General features: G+C 41.3%; 2 protein-coding genes across 2 annotated transcripts; one reads left to right on the top strand and one right to left on the bottom strand.

Moving 5' to 3' along the window:
- Positions 1–6,505: 6,505 nt before the first annotated feature.
- LOC104456362 (mitogen-activated protein kinase kinase 9) lies at positions 6,506–7,839 on the top strand. Its single transcript, XM_010071135.3, has one exon. The coding sequence runs from the start codon at positions 6,558–6,560 to the stop codon at positions 7,551–7,553; it is 996 nt and encodes a 331-aa protein (XP_010069437.2). The 5' UTR covers positions 6,506–6,557; the 3' UTR covers positions 7,554–7,839.
- A 4,795-nt stretch (positions 7,840–12,634) lies between these two features.
- Positions 12,635–17,002, bottom strand: LOC104456360 (potassium transporter 6-like). Its single transcript, XM_039318402.1, has 10 exons — positions 16,778–17,002; positions 16,118–16,343; positions 15,791–16,030; positions 15,632–15,685; positions 15,483–15,533; positions 14,928–15,188; positions 14,761–14,813; positions 14,549–14,669; positions 14,177–14,431; positions 12,635–13,937 (listed from the first exon to the last, which is right to left on the bottom strand). The coding sequence occupies exons 1-10, from the start codon at positions 16,820–16,822 to the stop codon at positions 13,075–13,077; spliced, it is 2,169 nt and encodes a 722-aa protein (XP_039174336.1). The 5' UTR covers positions 16,823–17,002; the 3' UTR covers positions 12,635–13,074.
- Positions 17,003–17,735: the final 733 nt, after the last annotated feature.

The following is a 17,735-nucleotide window of genomic DNA, read 5'->3' as shown; positions in this document are numbered from 1 at the left end:
ACTTTGCGGGGAATTGCTATGATACTCTTGTGTGCGATTCCTTGGTTTACCATGGTTTTTTTTGTACTACATCGCGAAAACATAAGTCAAATCCCCACATAGAAGGATCGCTTCTCACAACATTTTTGTAGTTACGAATGAGGAGACATCGTAATGATAATAATACCATAGAAGTCACTATTTTTTGTATATATTATAAAGTGAGAAAATTGTCCAAAAAATCTTAGACCTCTTGCATTTTTAACAATTCATCTTAAATATTTTAATTGTGCCAATTGAATATTAAATATTTTCATATTTTGCCAATTGAGTCTATTGGCCAATTTTGGTTGGAAATTACTGATATAAATACAAGTTGTTCTATGTGGCCCGAGGACAATAATGTGAACAATTTCTTAATGTTTTTTTTCGAATTTTTTCCTTTCTTTTCATTTCCCGTTCCCTTCTTTCTCTAATCGGTCGCCGGGCCTTGGCCATTGGAGAAGGGTGGTGGCGAAGTTGGCGACAGGCAGTGGAGGTGGTAGTGAATTAGATTCATGGAAGCAAAGGAGGAGAGAGCAAAGTGTCTAAGAAGTGAGATCGCGAGTTGCCTCATGAGTGAGTAAAAAAGAAGAGGGAAGAACTAAAACAAGCTATTTATTGGAAATGGGTAAAATGGGTTGTAAATGGATCTATGTGTATTTTGGCTTCCATAGTTTTAAAACTCATTATGATTGGTCCGTAAAATTAAAAGTGACCCATTCAAACAAACATAATGTTCGAAGTTGAACCCATTTGAACAGGTTTAGCGACATCGAGATGATGGGAACGCATGACCTATTGAATTCAAATTAAACCCCTGGCCACTCAACGGACTTTAGGAGCCTTGGAGCTTATCACAACTTTTTATTTTCCCCTCATCATAAGGTCTTTTCCGCCCCCCATCAACTTCACAGGGATTGGACATCACTTCTAAGGGAACTAGTGACCCCGAGCTGACGTCATCCATGACGAGTAAAGGAGCTGGCGTCATCCGTGGGGTTTGTCCGGTTTCAATCTTTAATACGAGTTGAGAGGTTCACACCAGTTTACCCAACATTACTTTAGAAAGGCTCAAAGTGTGAACCTGACAGAAACTCTCTTTCCAAGAACCGAGATTTATCACCCAACCTTAAATAATAATAAAGATATACCTTTATTATAAAAGGTTTAGGAACTGGATTAGATAAATTGAAAGATTGAACTATTAGATTACATATTAAAAGTCTAAAGCTGAATTGAACATTAATGAATAACATGAGAATCATATTAAATAAATTAAAAATTCAAAATATCATTGCACATTTAACCAAGATTCATGAACATTTACTATAATTTTCCCTTGTAATTAAAATCATAACTACATGTTATCGAATTGATGGTGGATAGTTAGGAGCGAGATGAATGCCTCGACAGTGGTATTGTCCTTGCTTCAGCATTATGAAAAACGTGGCAAGTCGGAACACAATTGACACTTTAATAATTGTCATATGGTTAATTCTGTAGAAAATGAACAAATCCGTACGATGGTGGAGCCCACTTTATGAACTTCTCTGTTCTTTGTTCGGCTATCATTTGAATGCATCTACCTAGGTCGCCCATCAGAAATTAAAAAAAGAAAAAAAAAACTAAAACCCGTGGACGACCCCGTTGACCAGAAATCAAGTTAGTGGGTTCATGTACATGACAAAGCAAGTCTTGCGCTATGTTGTCTCAAGCTCAGCATTTGCATCGGGCCGGTCTAATAATCACCTCTAACGACCTATTCATTATGCTAGCTTCTAAAAAAGAAAAGAAGTATTTTACTTTTAGGCTCGTATAATTAACCGATTACTTGTTTCACATCACGAGGAATTTGAATCTTCTAGCTCGACCGATCCTCACAAATACACGCGTGCATCAGCTAAGGATCCATTTATGAGTTAATGAGCATAGCCTCCAAAGTTAACGAGAGTAGTGTTTGCACAAAAAATGATTAATTTTTCATTATTATCGATATGTGATGGATTTAGTTGATAAGAGTAGAATTTGATCATTTAAATAGAATACTAACAATTTAAAAAATCAACAACTTGATGAATTGACAGCTCAAGGGAATCAATAAAAAGTGGAGTCAATAATTTTGGATGCAACCGTTAAAAAAGTAATCTCCAACGGAGTGGAATAAATCAACTATTTAGATAGTGAAGTTGAAGAAATCGTCAAGGTAATGAAGTCAATAGAACCGTTAATAAAATCAATCGGTAAGTGTTTTTAATCTCCCTTTATAACCTCCATTGATAATTGTCGATTATAAGTTTTAAATAGTCACATTCCGAGCACAAACAAATAAACATGTTACTCTTTCAATTATCTTCGCTTTCGTGCATGGTAGTTGCAGCTTCCAAAGTCACATCATCAATTAAATTATGGCGTGTATCATTGCCATTTATCCTAATTACTTCGTAATTGATTAAATCTCAGCATCACATCTTTATGTTCTTGGGTTTTATCATCAATTAAACTCCGACATAATTTATGTACATTTGGTTCTGTTGGAGTTGTTGTATCTATAAGCTCCATCATCGAGTAAATTTTAGAACGATTGATGTACATACATTTCTGTTCAAAAGAAGTGAAGTGATTGATTTTATCCTCTACCCCGTGATATTTTTATTTAGAACTGCTGCAAAATCCTTCTCTTATGATAAAAGAAATCGAACAAAGAGTTTCGATGAATCTTATATTTCGTCGTCCAGTCCAATCCAATCCAATCCAATTCGAGCTTCACCAAAGTGGTCGGAATGCAAATAGCTCCTGTCCGCAAGACGAACAGTCGGTGTCGGTGAGCCAATAGCATCTCCGTCAAGCTGAAGTCTTCTCCCCCGTCAACTTCGCAGGACTCGAGACGTCAATCCCAAGGTAACGAAGTGAGGTCTGACGTCACGCATGACGAGGACGCGACATCGACGTCACCCGTGACGTCGCCTCCCCTGGCTTCGCTGCAGCAACGTCGGTTGCCAGGCAGGTTTCACAGCGACGCGTCGGTCGCTTGCGTGCTTGCTTTTTGCTTGCAAAAAGCTCGACTTGTAAACCCCCAAAAAAGAGACGCTCTCTCTACTAACCGAAGAGCCAAGATCGATTACGTCATGCTGTACGTCGCGAATGACGATGTGAAGGAGCTCCGCTGGCGTCAGCAGGACAGGGACACGATGAGTTCGAGCCTCGCCGTACGAGGAATGACGTGGAGGGGGTCGCGATGCTCATGGGCCTTTTGCTCCTTTCAGACGATTTTTCTTTTTCTTTTTTTCTTTTTTTTTACCTTTTAATCCTTAATTAAATATGGGAGGCCTATGAACAGTGGCGATGATTTTTAGGAGCGATCGGTTCGGGTCCGTTTGATCTCACCTAGAAATTGGGACCCAAATCAGAAGAGTTAGTTCCTAATTTTTGACATCAAAGACCGATTTGATCCAATTCCTAAATGATTCAATGAAGTTAGTTTATTTACAAATAATACCCTTGGAACGGGGAAAAGAGGAGACAATAGAGTGAACGGTGAAATGGGAATGAAAGAATTTTTGCGTCAAAAATAAATAAAAAATCATCAATTCAATTTCCATAAAAAATGATCGGTTCCAATTTCATGGAATTGAAAATCGAACCGATGCGTTCAAGAACCGTCAAGAATTAGCCGGTCCTATTCGAGCAGTTTGGCCTGTATTGCTTATCCTTATTATTTTGAAAGATTCAAGCTACCATTCCTCTGACTCCACATGGCAGATTCTAGTGACAAAATCTTAAAGTTTTCGATTTTGTTTTCGTTTTCTTTATAGAGACAAAGTCGTGAAGTTGGTCGGTATGGAAATGGCACCATAACCCACGTCAAGTGGATGAGATCGGGGCCTACACCATTAAATACCAATGGGGTTCAATCATCCTTATCTGATTAATATTTTTTTATTTTTTGCTAAAAGTTATCTGATTATTTAAGTCGTGTTTTGATGCGGACTTGTAAGGAAACCACTCCCGGAGAGTTAGCTGTTGAAGTAAGAGAGACAACGCAAAGCACTATAATTCACACCTTGAAATCTCGTCCCATAACCTATAGTTAGGATCATACCATGCAGCGTGAGAAGGAACTAAACCCACCAACGTTATAATGAGAAAAGTCTCGTGTTGTGCTCGTCATAGAATGGATTAAGAATAATTAGCACCAGTCGAAACTAGATTAATGCCTCATGTGACCAACATAGCAAGTCGAATCGAACTAAATAATTGCGTTAATTGTCGTTTCGTTAATTAATATGAAAACGAATGTGAATGGGTGGGGACAAAAGCCTACTTTATGAAATGCTTTGGATTAGTCAATAAATATATTTTTCATCATAATTTCATTTCTTATAATCTAGAAAGCGTAACCTGGAGTAGTTTGCACCAAATCGATTATATTTGAATATGCAGCCTCTAGTCCCTAAGCTACAAATTTCTTGACATTGTAATCAAGAAATTGTTCAAAAAGCTATAAACTTGTTGCACTTTTACTAATTCAGCCTAAGTCTCTTAATTGTGTTTATTGAATTTTAAACATTTTTATATTTTGTTAATGGAGTCAATCAGACTAATTTTAATTGGAAATTACTAACTGGATATTGGTCATCCCACGCGGAACAATCCACATTAATGTGGATAATCTTTAGTAATATTTTACTATTTCAATTATTTATTTAGGATTTTTTTTTCTTTTTCTCTTCTTTTCTTTTTCCCTTTTCCCTCTGTTGGCCATCATTGGTTGTTGATGTCATTAGCCTTGGACAAGGGATGCTTGTGCCTTGCTTGAAGAGGAGAGCCCTTGCTTGGGCGAGTGTGGACTGCCCTCGCTCGGATGGGCAATCCTCACTAACCTAAGCATGGGCGTCCCTTGTCCGAGAGCGATGACCTTCGTTGGCCATCAACGAGGGTTGATGATAGTTGATAGAGAGAAAAAGAAAAGGAAAAAATATTTTAAAAAAAGGAGGAAAATTGAAGAAAGAATGAGAAAATTCAAAAAATATTATAATATTATATCCATATCAAAGCCACCATGTCACTTAAGATGATTAGTATCCATGCCAAATTTAAAGATATTTATGACTAAATTGACATAATTAAAAATTTATAATTGAATTAACAAAAACGCAATAAATTTATGACTTTTTAGATAATTTTGTCATAATCAGCCTAGATGGTCCCTGGGTTTCATAATCGCGCTGATTAAATTATAATTCTTTTTCATCTTCTCTATTTTCCAGCTGCTAATCTCCTCAATGATTTGGGGAAGGGATTGTTAAATGACGGTTGGTGGGCGTTGATGTCCCACACCCGAGATGGATCGGACGGCATCGCCAACCATATTATTATTTAATTTGAAGCAGTGGGAAAACGAGGGCGGCGTGCGGGTCACGGTTTTGGCTTGATACCAAAGCAAAATATAGGCAAATATCTAATCTTATCCAATATAAAATATTATATTAATCAGTTTTTTTTTTTTTTTTGGTTAGGCTATTATATTAATAAGATTAAAAGAATAAAAAAATGCACATTAAAGCCTGGGACCCGAGAGAAGTTAAGAAGGGGATACCATGAGTTGGAAGCAATAAGTTGACAATCTAGTTTGGTACATGTTCTCAAGTTACTTATCTATGTTGGGTAACTCCACTTAGGCAATTTTATAAATTTACTTGTTATTTTCTTACAACAATGACATTTTCTCATTTTTTAATTCAAAATTTAAGTAATTTGTGCTTTATTACTTGAAAAGAGGGAAGTCTATGTTCATGATAAATACCGACGAGAAAAATTTAAGGAGATTAATGGTTGTAACAGAGCATTGGTTCCAAAGGATTATTAAATATGACTCTTTAAAAGGTAGAGTTTTTTATGCATGGACCCCTAATTCATGGATGCATAAAAAAATTTATATTTTCTTATTTGCATTCTACGAATTATGTAATTTATACCCATGTTTGTCACCTCGGTATCGCGTTCACACCACCCATCAACTGCCACGATTATATATATATCATCTATACACTCTACTTAATTAATTATCGAATTTTGGGAGTTAGATGCATGGGCACATGGTTTTGACAAAGAAACTGTCATCTTAACCTGTTGATGATGTTGGATTCTGCTAGGTCACTTTCGTTTTTGGGAGTAGTTGGCCATATGGGGTCACATGCCATTAGTTTATTAGGAAGAAAACAAAGCATTATTGAAAAAAAATACGGAATCCCATTAAATCGTAATAATAATAATAATATATAATATTCAATCATCCTCGAAAAACTAAAAATGAATGGCGTTAATCCCATTTCCACCCAGCTTCCTTCCATATATCAACATCACTTTCAAATGGCCTTTTACTAAATGATTTCTTTTCATTTTTTTTAATCGTCCCACGTGCTTTTCTCTCTCCACTTGCCCTCCCAGAATCCGCCACCATAAATTCACTCCACTCATCGATCTTATCTCTCCGCTCTCGCTCTCGCTCTCTCTCTCTCCCTCCCTCCTTCCCTCTGATGGCACTCGTCCGCGAACGCCGGCAGCTCAACCTCCGCCTCCCGCTGACGGATCTCCCCAACCGCCGCCCGCTCTTCCCGCCGCCCCTCTCCCTCCCCCTCCCTCCCTCCGCCGCCGCCGCCGCCTCCGCCACCGCCGCCGCCGGCTCCGGCGCCGCCGCGACCTCCCTGTCCGACCTCGAGAGCCTCGGCGTCCTCGGCCACGGGAACGGCGGCACCGTCTACAAGGTCCGCCACCGGCGCACCTCCGCCGTCTACGCCCTCAAGGTCGTCCACGCCGGCTGCGACGCCACCGTCCGCCGCCAGGTCCTCCGCGAGATGGAGATCCTCCGCCGCACGGACTCGCCGCACGTGGTCCGGTGCCACGGCATCTTCGAGAAGCCGAACGGCGACATCGCGATCCTGATGGAGAACATGGACGCCGGCAGCCTCCAGACGCTCCTGGAGGCCTCCGGGACCTTCTCGGAGAAGCAACTCGCCGCCGTCGCCCGCCACGTGCTGAACGGGCTCCACTACCTCCACTCCCTCAAGATCATCCACCGCGACATCAAGCCGTCGAACCTGCTCGTGAACTCGGCGATGGAGGTCAAGATCGCCGACTTCGGGGTGAGCAAGATCATGTGCCGGACCCTCGACGCGTGCAACTCCTACGTCGGCACGTGCGCGTACATGAGCCCCGAGCGGTTCGACCCGGACAGCTACGGCGGCAACTACGACGGCTATGCCGGCGACATCTGGAGCCTGGGGCTGACGCTGCTGGAGCTCTATCTGGGTCACTTCCCGCTGTTGGGTCCCGGCCAGAGGCCCGACTGGGCGACGCTGATGTGCGCGATCTGCTTCGGGGAGCCGCCGAAGTCGCCGGACGGGTCGTCGGAGGAGTTCCGGAGCTTCGTCGAGTGCTGCCTGCAGAAGGAGTCGAGCAAGCGGTGGTCGGTGGCGGAGCTGCTGAACCACCCTTTCATAGCCGGCGGTAAAGATCCGGCGGGATCCTTGTGAGGTGGAAGCACGCGGGTCGGGTTGAGGCAAAGTATTTTACCGCTGGAAAACCCGGAAGTCGAGGCGGGCGCACGCAGAACGGGCCCGCCCGGGACAAATCAAGTACGGGTCGGGTCGAGATTCGCTTCGCGATGAGTTTTTGTACATATAGGGCGGACTTCGGGTCGCAAATTCGGGCGCTCTCTGTTTCTTTTTTCTTTTTCAATGTCCTCTTTAGGATGCTTCGGGCAGTGAAATTGCTGTTCGAGAACTAATGAAGGAACCTTCTTGACTAGTTCAATTTAAACTCTCTCTCTCTCTCTCTCCTCACTTGGCTATATTTGTGAATATTCGTTACTTAATTTCGAAGTTTGGTGACCATCGAGAGGGTTGATTCCCGAAAAAGATTACTAATTCTTGGGTTTTTGACTCGAAAACTCTCCAAATATCAGTCGACTGTAGCGCGAAAACCGATTAAAGAGCGGTAGACTTAAGGTTTGTCCGAGCTAAAATTATGGGCGGAGAGAAAATCGCCATTAAATTTTACATCCTTTCTCCACGATTAAGAAAACGGGCGAGGAGGGACGACCGGCGTTTCATTTTAAGGGTGTGCTTCTTGGGGCCCGTGAATTACTAGGTTTAATTATTGGGAGTCTGAGTAAAGGAAAATACTCGGGACTCCTAAAATTGACCCGAATCGGGACTCTCCGTGACATGGTTGGCTTGAATTCAATTCGAAGATGGTCTACGGAATCGTAATTTCTGGTCAATTTTCAATTTGAAGATTCGGGTGCAAAAGGAAGAAAAGATCTTGTGCACGACAAGGGCGACCGGGAGGAGGAGGAGGAGGAGGAAAGGATCCCTCGATTTCTTGGGGAGAGGCTCGAGAGAGAACGTGCAAGCAACACCCCACACCCCCCGCAGGCCTTCACAAATTGCACGTGCTTCCTTGTTTTTCACTTGGGCAAGGAAAATTTAAAAGTGAAGGGAGTGTCGGATGGCGACGTGTTTTGGAATTATGCAGAAAAAAATGGCTCTGGAACACATGTTCCTATCGACGGGCTGGTTCTGCGCACCTTCTCTTTTCCCGACAACTTGCGAAGGGCTTTGTAGCCACCTCGAAAGGGAAAGGCACGGGTCGCCCAATTAAATGTGGGGGTAGGGGGGACAGCGACCCGTGGCACTTCGCTGCTGGCAACGTGAATGAGATGATTTGTTTGTTTGTATATTTAAAATGAATTGAGCCGAAATATCTTTTTTCGAATGTTGTGCGGTTATCGTGGCGAGATGGACGCTGTTGAAAGATCTCAATGAGAGGCGGCTTCATTCGGATGGATATTTTTCTAAAAAACCATAAACTTATTATAACCAGTTTCAAATATTTCAATTATATCAATTCAATCCTAAATACTTTAACAATCTGATAATTTAGTCTTAAAATTTTTTATGCGAATTTAGTCCTAAATATATTAATAATTTGCCAATTTAGTTCAAACATTTTGACGATTTGCCGATATAATCATATCGGCTTAGGGACTAAATTAGCAAATCGTAAAAAAATAATGATTAAATTGACACGATTGAAAGGTTTAAAATTGAATTAATAAATCATTAAAATATTTAGGATCATATTGACACAATTAAAATGTGTAGAACTAAATTGACTACTATATAATTGTTTTAGGATATGTTAGACTATTATCCCTCGTTTGGATTGGTGTAATATGCCGTGACAACAATGATGCCTTTACAAATCGGAAACTCTAAATCATTATTATTGATAACTCGAATTTCCTTGTGAGGACCCAGATCTCTATCAATAGCCTCACGTAAGATAATCGTCGGACGATGCGGTTACCGTCGATCCCATCCCATTCCATCGACGGTTGATGTTCGACTCGATTGGATCGGGCCGGGGTGGCTAGATGGGAATCTTCGGAGAAAGGACGAGGGGGTGCTTGTCGTGAGACCGATGGATTTAAAAATGGATGCCGGCCATTGATTGGCCGATGGAGACAGAAAAGGGAAAAGATGATGTGGGCGATAGGGTGCGTTGCGATTGTGATCCACGCGACGTGGGGATGTTTTCGGACGGCTTTTAAACCTCATGCGAAAACGGACAAAAAAAACCTTCGAAAAGAGGGCACAAAAAAAAAAAAAAAAAAAAAAAAAAAACAGGAGTTGAATCGTAGGTGAAGGGGGAAACGACGAGCCGGCCCTTGCGTCTCCATCCAGGCGCCCCACTCCGCCTCCTCCTCTCCCCCCCTCCTACCCCAATCGAATTCAATGTTTTCCACAAATGCATGCACGATATCGATTGCGATATGATTACTACTTGGATGGTAAGTTAGGGGATATGTGCGTCGTCGGTGTTTTCTTAATTGTCTAGTTAGGCCACCACTTGATGTAACGATTTGTTTTTATCTTATTTATGGGATTGAGTGGGTCGATTGATAAGAACAACGGCTGTTATAAGATCTTGTGCCTTAAGGATAAGCATGATTCTAAGATAGAATCGGAAATATGAGTATCACACCAATAGGAACTTGTTTTGACAAATAGGTTCCGAATTTTAAGTAAAATCGGGAACTTGGCACTTGGGATTTGAAACAAGTTTTTGTGTTTTTCTTATTTATGTTTTCGTGCGATATTGTTTAATGATGAGTTTGTAGTTTGAAATTACATAGTATACTTTTATTGTGTTAATATTTCGTAATGGTTGTAACAAATGGTTGTCATTATATGTGATAGTTCGTTGTAAATGTTCAATTAAGAGTAAATGAAGAACCTAAATAGGTCTTGAAATTGATTCTCGAACATGTGATAAAGGTCAATTTCAAATTCCAAAAATTAGGAAATCAGTTTCAAATCTAGAATCTAAAATCGTTTACCCCTATCTTGTAAATGAACGAACCTAAATAGGATAGGGTCTGCGACCTCTACCATTGGCTAATTAACTCCTCGGTTGGTAGGGAAGCAAACAGAGAGGAATGAACATGTGATAGCACTGGCCGAGGATGGTGGGCTCATTATATGTGATGGTCCGTGGCAGGCGACATAGGCCCGCGCGTGGGCGGGAGGAGAAAAGAGATGGATGTTGGGATTTTGAGCAGCGGTGGGGTGTGATGAGGAGTAAAATAAGATGGACATTATGGGGCGATTCCATGGAAACTATGCCGCCATCAAATGATTAATTGGATAAAAAAAAGAAAGATAATAGGAAAGCCTAAAAATCGATCGCAAAAGGCAGTGGATGGGGGGAGCTTTTCGTCTTCTTTTTCTCTTGCGTTTTCCACGAGGGGGAGAATCCGAATTACCGGTTTTGCCCTTTTTCTAATCCTCTGTATGGTGGGAGACATGGCGGGCGCCGCCCAATTCCATATCCGAACATTTTCGTGCCTTTTACACGTGTATCATGTAAGTAAAGCGGATCTCTCGAATCTCACGCCTGGTTATGCAAAAGGTATACTATGTTGACAATACTTCTAAGGAACATCAGATGGATTCTCTTCTAATTTATCATATTTCTGATCTTGAATAATTTTGACTTTAGCAAGTGACTAGTCATCTTGACAGTGAAATGGGTAACTGGTATTAAAAACCGATCGTCAATTACCATCTCTTATAGGTCAATCCAAATAATAATAATAATAATAGTTTATGTAGAATAAAGACATGTTTGTTAATGTTCTTACATTTTTGTTTTTCTATTTTTGAAATAAAATAAGAAATAAAATAAGAATAGAAATCTTTGGTAACGTTAATTAATTTTTATATTATTTGGAATAGAAAAGTAGTCGATAATATATTTGAAATAGAAACAATAAGTAGAAAAATATAATAATTTCAAGAATAAGTTATTTTTCTTTTCTTTTTTTTTATTCCTCCTTGGCCCCTACCGCTGCCCGCCGTTGTATGGCGACCGCCTGCTGTCGATTGTTGTTGCCTTTGCCAACGACCGATTGTGGGCCATTGTTGTAGTCAGCGGCCGATTGACCATGAGCCACTGGCTATTGCAGCCATCATCACCGCCATTGCTCATTGGCAAGGAAGAATTTAAAAAAAGAAGAAAAAAATCTAAAAAAATTATTAAAATATTAAAAAGAAATTCTATGTTACGAAAAAAATTGTGAATTATATCAAATGTATTCTGTTTTTTTCCATTTTGAGAATATAAAATTTTGTATAACTATTAAATGCGGTTTTTACTAAAAAATTATTCCAAAAATAGAAATAAAAAAGACAATTTACGAAAAGAAATCTTTCTCTCGAATAAAAGCGTTACTAAACGATCCTAAGTTTTTAGTATTAAGAGTGCGTTTGCTTCGGCTTTAATGGAAATTTTTGAAATACAACCAATGTTTGGTGGAGTGTATTTTAAGAACACATTGGGAAATAATATTGACTTAAATACCATTTAGAAAAAACTACACTTTGTAAAATTTTTGCTAGTTCTTTTTGAAGGAAACTCCTAAACTATTTACCGAAGGAACTTAGCTGGTGGCTAGCCTCGCCTAAGGTTGTGTAACCTCAAGAGTTGTTTGGGTTGCACCACCGAGCCAACACTTGTGGTCGCCGACCTCAAGTGTCGCTTGGGTCAGAATCGGGCATAACTGGCTGGTAGCCAAATTATGCCTTTTGGTAGCCTAAACGAGGTTGCTTGAGGAGGCAACATTTGCAGAATTATAAAAGTTGAATAAGGGTAAGGTTAGAGAAAAAAAATCATATATGCTTTGCAGAAATGCAGCACTCCAAAGTACCTCTAAACCTATCTTGGGCCAATGGTCTAGGCCTTTGGAAATGTCATTACATTTTCCTAATACTCTCCACAATATTTGCCTAACGCCAATTGCATTTGCTTAAGGACTTGAAGCCCTAAAGTGCTGTGGCAATACTGAACCAAACATATTTGAAGACTGATCGTGGAATACCATGTCCTAAACCAATTACAGGATAAGAAGTTCCCGTCGCCCGGTGATCGGGGAACGAACGACAGCCCTGTCATTGCTTCCGAAGTTGCTTGTTTCCTCCTCTCAATTCTCAAAAATCAAACCTACTACTGTTGAATGTAAGACGGTGTGGCGACCAGGAAAAAGTTGAAGAGAGTTCGAAACTAACCCTTGAAAGGAAAGTGAAAGTATAGGATGACGCTTCAAACGTCAACGTTATTTTGGCCATTACATATGGAAATTATGCTGATGACGATGCTATAATGGACTGAAGGTGACCCTGTGAAACATAACAACGTCCTTCATTTCTCATGAAATATATATGCACAAAATCGAAGCCCAAATTCCAGGACCGCCTCGATTCTTGATTATATCGTGTACACCATCCCGACCTCAATGAGCGCGGCGTGGGGGATGTTCAGCGCGACCGGAGGCTCCCGGGAGTTTCTATCCAGGAGAACGTAGACCATGATCACGAGCCGCTTGAAAAAGTTGGAGCCTTGACGCGCCACTATATGGGACTGGCCGAGGATGTATGCAGTGCCGCTCTCCCTGGCGTCGACTAGTTGTTGCAACTCGTCCCGCACGAATGCTTACATTTTAGGACTCTCTGGAGGCAATACGAACCGGACCTTCTTCCTCCTCACTGGGGCATTAGTACTAGGACCTTTTTCTGACCCAGGGTGGTAAGAAACGGTCATGTTTTCCTCGCTGGTCCGGCTTGAGGACGCAGTGGACATGGAGTTGTTAACCGGGATGAGGGCATATGCCGCTCTCCCATCCGAGCCCGGCTTCCCGCCGATGGTCATCTTACCTTCCTCAAAAGTGATGGACTCGAAGTCTTTCTCCTCCAGGGAAATGAATTCCCCGATGGAATGGATGATCTGCTCCTCGAAATCATCTGTGTCCCTGGTGCGGTTGCAGTATCCATATTGCACAATGCACCGGTAGATCCTGTAGTCCTTGTGGCCGACCCTATTAATGAGGAACCGCTGGTTGCTGGGCACATAAGGCAGCGGCTGAGGCTTGAAGGACACGAAGATGAGAACCTGGTGGAATGCGGGAAGATTCGCGATGAAGTGTGAGAAGAATGCCGGGACCCCAGTCACTATGTCTGTGTAGATGAAGCCAATCCCAGGGACCCTGGAGATCCCGAGCCCCGCACCGAAGTCGGTGAGCCACTCAAACGAGACCTTGTTCTCTAGATCGAACTCATACTCCTTCATCGATCCGTAATGCCACACAAGCATGATGGTCAAGAACAGCACAGAGAGCATGACGAGGTACCACGCCCCTAGGTGGAAGTTCCAGATACACGCTGATAGGTACATGGCTTCGATGAAGCCAAAGAATATCAGGAAACACGCAGATATGAATAGGCTCTTTTCCCAGTACACAGAGATCACAAGTGACATCAGGCAGGTTGTTACAAGCATTCCTGAAACAATGGCCATTCCTGCAGAAATTTGACCCAGTTTCTCATTAAAAAACAGAGATGAGTGTCCTAAGTCCTACATTATACGTTGTCTATTCGCGTATCTTTCTAGATAAGTAGATAAAACTAAGTACTTACCAAGCAATGCATCGAACATACCAACATCCATTTAGCCTTACAGATAGAATAAGGTAAATCGTAACCCTTCAGAACCCAAAAATTTATAGATGTATATACATGTTGCTCTCAAGGAATCGAACCTGTTGCGTATCCAATTGGGCCGACTTTGTGTAAACCGATCGTCACTGAGAGGCTTAGGATCATCAACAGCCAATTGAGGTCTGCGATGTAGACCTGTCCATGTATCTTTTCCGACGTGTGCACCACTTTCACCTGGGGAAAGCATTTAAGGGCCAGGAGCTGGTTTATGATTGAGAAGCTGGCCGTTATTGATGCTTGGCTCCCGACCGCTGAAGCGAACAGAGATAACACCACGAAGGCATGCCGAGTATGATCTGGACATGCAGTTAAGCCTTCTAAGTAATCAGGGATTTGAAAAAGAAGGCAGGGTCGGAAGACACTAAAAAGGAGGAGGAAAACGAGAAAGACGCCATGATTGTATTAGTACCTACCCGGCATAGAGCTACTGAGATGATTGAACTCTGGGACAATGTGCCAGTTTCTGGATATGAATGCAGCTTGACCCGCATAGGATACAAGAAGAACCGGATAAATGCAGCACACAAAGGTTATCTGCAGAGAGACAGAATCCAAGAAAGTCATCTGTCAGTCTTTGGCATGGAGTAAAGGAAATTACCAGAGCTTGAGCTCTCTACGAAGCAACCTTAATTGACGTCTTTGAAAAGTGACCTAGGTTCGCAAACATCGCTTCTGATCCTGTCAAAATCGCACACCAGCAGAGAAAGCGGTCAACATTTTCACAGGCTAACCATAATGTTCCTCGTAGTGGCTAAGAAGTGGGAGGGAGAAGAAATGGTTGGTCACACCAACCTGCTATGCAAAGGAGAATGCTTCCCAAAGATCTCCAACTATGCTTATTGATATTTCTCATGAAACTGTACATGTATGCCGGGGATATGGCATGAAGAATATTAGGGTTAAAGTGCAAGATATTATATAAACCTACCCCACCAATAAATAAGAGCCAAATGGTGATGATTGGCGCAAACAGGAACCCTATTTTATCAGTTCCATATTGCTGCAGCATGAAAAGGACTATCTGTATGATGCATGCAGAAGGGACCGGAACATCTGGGACACAAAAGGAGAATACAGGATAAATGTCAAACAAACAGATCGAAGTATTTAAATGCTGTTTCAAGAACAAGCATTACCGCTACATTCTGCCTTAGTGCAAACAGCATTTGGTGACCAATCACGCATTACAAATCAAAAAGGAGAATATTAACAGAGATTGGTGCTCGGGGCAGTTGAAATTATTTGGTTTGAATTGTAGATCAAGAGTGAAAACAAGAAAGAGAATACAATACAGCAAGATATTTAAACGCAACCCAGTTTTGTTATTGAGAATGACTATACACTCACATTTATCCAAGGCCTTTGTTATGGAATCTCGAGAGGTGTTCAAAGAGGAAGCTGGTAAGAACCAAATACCAAGAAACATGAGAAGTTGGTCAAATCCGAATCATTATTTCCTTGTCATTTTACAACTGGATATATCTTGTAAATCTTACATGAATTGACAATCTCCGACAATGACCGCTTGACCCCCTTAGAAGCTGACAGCACTGGTTCAAACAGAGGATGAAGAAATAACTAACTTATTCAAGTCAACTGAAATAATCTCAAAAGTCAAAAGGATATGGGAAAATTAACAAGATTGATTTCGGAACCAGATATTGCGGGGGTAAGCACTCCATCGTTGATAATCATACAGGAACCAAACAGAGCCAAGAACAGCATCAAGTAGTGACTAAATTGGTGCTTCTCGAGAGCCCTTCTGGCCTTTGATCGCCACTTCATCTTACATGAGGTCTCCACCAAATGCACAGTCTCGTCTGTAAGTTGATCATTTGGAAGCAGACCCACTTTCGCATGCCTACACAATAGCGAGTATAAAGCGAATGTACCACCTGCGAGAATTTGCAAGCCATATCAGCGCTCTGCAAAATCCACTGTAAAAACCGTCCCCATGCTCAAAGAAGGAAGTAATCTCTTACCCTCTCCATCATCATCGGCTATCAAGACTATTAAGGCATACTTCAGCAAGGAAATGATAGTGATCGTCCAGAAGATGAAGGAGAGGAACTGATATGGAATCTCATCTGACTTGAAATCCTCTTGGGGGATCGTTCCAAAAACATACAAAGGTGCAGTGCTCAAATGGCCATAGACTACTCCCAGGGTCTGAAACGATAAGAGGGCCACATGCTTCCATGTTTCTTTCTGCATGTGTAACCAATACTCCCATGGAAAAAGGTATCAAAAACATAAATGCAAGAGCCAACACAAATGGCTGCAATAGATTTGGATATATAAAGATGCTGATCAAACCAAAAGAAAGAAATAAACTGCGTGCACATCTGAGGCTGAAGTTATACAGATCATATGCAGGACAGACTTGAAACAAATAAGCTAGAGAAGTGAAAAAGAACGACAGCCATTGGGTTTACACCACGAGTATTAGAATAGTTGATTTCACCAGTTGGTCCCTCTTCCAGGAAACAGTGATAATCTTATGAACGGAGTCGGAACTACTTGCCGGAATAAGCACCACAAACAATAAATTTGGTTGATGCCACACCTCAAAAGCCATAATCCGACAATCACCTGCGATTTTATAGACATTTAACTGTATCTCAAAAGGACTGGAACTTTACCTGAGGCTGACAAGAGAAAGTCCCATGGTTCAGCGTAGGATCCATGACTAAACCGAGCTTGTTGTAAAGAGATAGAGAGTGAACTTGTCATTAACTATAAATTGGATATTAGTCAAGAAAAGAGAGGAGTGAACTCTCATGTGAGAGATCAGGCAGATGAGAATGGCCAGCTATCAAGCCAACAACTGTCCAACTGAGAAAACCAAGTTTTTTGAGAGAGAGAGAGAGAGACTCACGAGATGGATAACTATAGCCTTTGTGCTTCTTGTAGATTCGAAGCTTTGGCTGATATTAACAAAGAGAGGAACACAACACACTAGAGACTGCAGAGATGTTCTTATTTTGGAGTTTTTCTCTAGTCTGAGAGGGAAAGCCGGAATGACAAAGACGGCCATTTTTGTCTGAAAAAGAAATCCTCGAAGCACAATGGGTTCATTTCAAGTCCAAGTCCTAAGATTTTCACATGCTCTTCCATTTGGATTGCTTGACCTTTAAACCCTTCTTGCTGCTTTTTTTTTTTCGATATTCTGAAGCGGAATAAAAAATAAAAACACACGGGGGAGAGAGAGAGAGAGAGAGAGAGAGAGAGAGTGCAAAAAACAAAACGTAGTGCCAGATTGATCGAAACATGGAGAGCCGCGACGCTACGGTCTCCTGTGTTATGTTATCATCACCAACTTGCATTTATATAATCTCTGTCATAATGAAAGGACAGCATTCTTTAACCTGAAATGCTAAAAAATTCTTTAATCCCCCTCGCCAGAATTTCCGTCGTAATAAAGGACAGCATTCTCTAACCTGAAATACTAAAAATTTCTTTAATCCCCCTCGCCAGGAATTAAACATTCGGAATACCATGTTACTAAATATACCAATTTCGTGAACCGATTTACTTAACCTTGGAATGGAATTCTTTCAAGTGTTCACCACTCAAGTCTTATTCAATCTAATTTTTCCA

The sequence above is a fragment of the Eucalyptus grandis genome, chromosome 8 (assembly GCF_016545825.1).
Source record: "Eucalyptus grandis isolate ANBG69807.140 chromosome 8, ASM1654582v1, whole genome shotgun sequence".
Classification (NCBI taxonomy): Eukaryota; Viridiplantae; Streptophyta; class Magnoliopsida; order Myrtales; family Myrtaceae; genus Eucalyptus; species Eucalyptus grandis.
This window is presented reverse-complemented; position numbering and strand designations above follow the sequence as displayed.

Bases quoted from the DNA above. Each gene is read 5' to 3' on its own strand.
- LOC104456362 (XM_010071135.3), top strand. From the start codon at position 6,558: ATGGCACTCGTCCGCGAACGCCGGCAGCTCAACCTCCGCCTCCCGCTG.
- LOC104456360 (XM_039318402.1), bottom strand. From the start codon at position 16,822: ATGGATCCTACGCTGAACCATGGGACTTTCTCTTGTCAGCCTCAG. The intron at 15,686-15,790 runs GTTCCGAAATCA...TGTTTGAACCAG, and splicing joins GCTTACCCCCGCAATATCTG to TGCTGTCAGCTTCTAAGGGG. The intron at 13,938-14,176 runs GTTCGATTCCTT...AAATTTCTGCAG, and splicing joins CCCAATTGGATACGCAACAG to GAATGGCCATTGTTTCAGGA.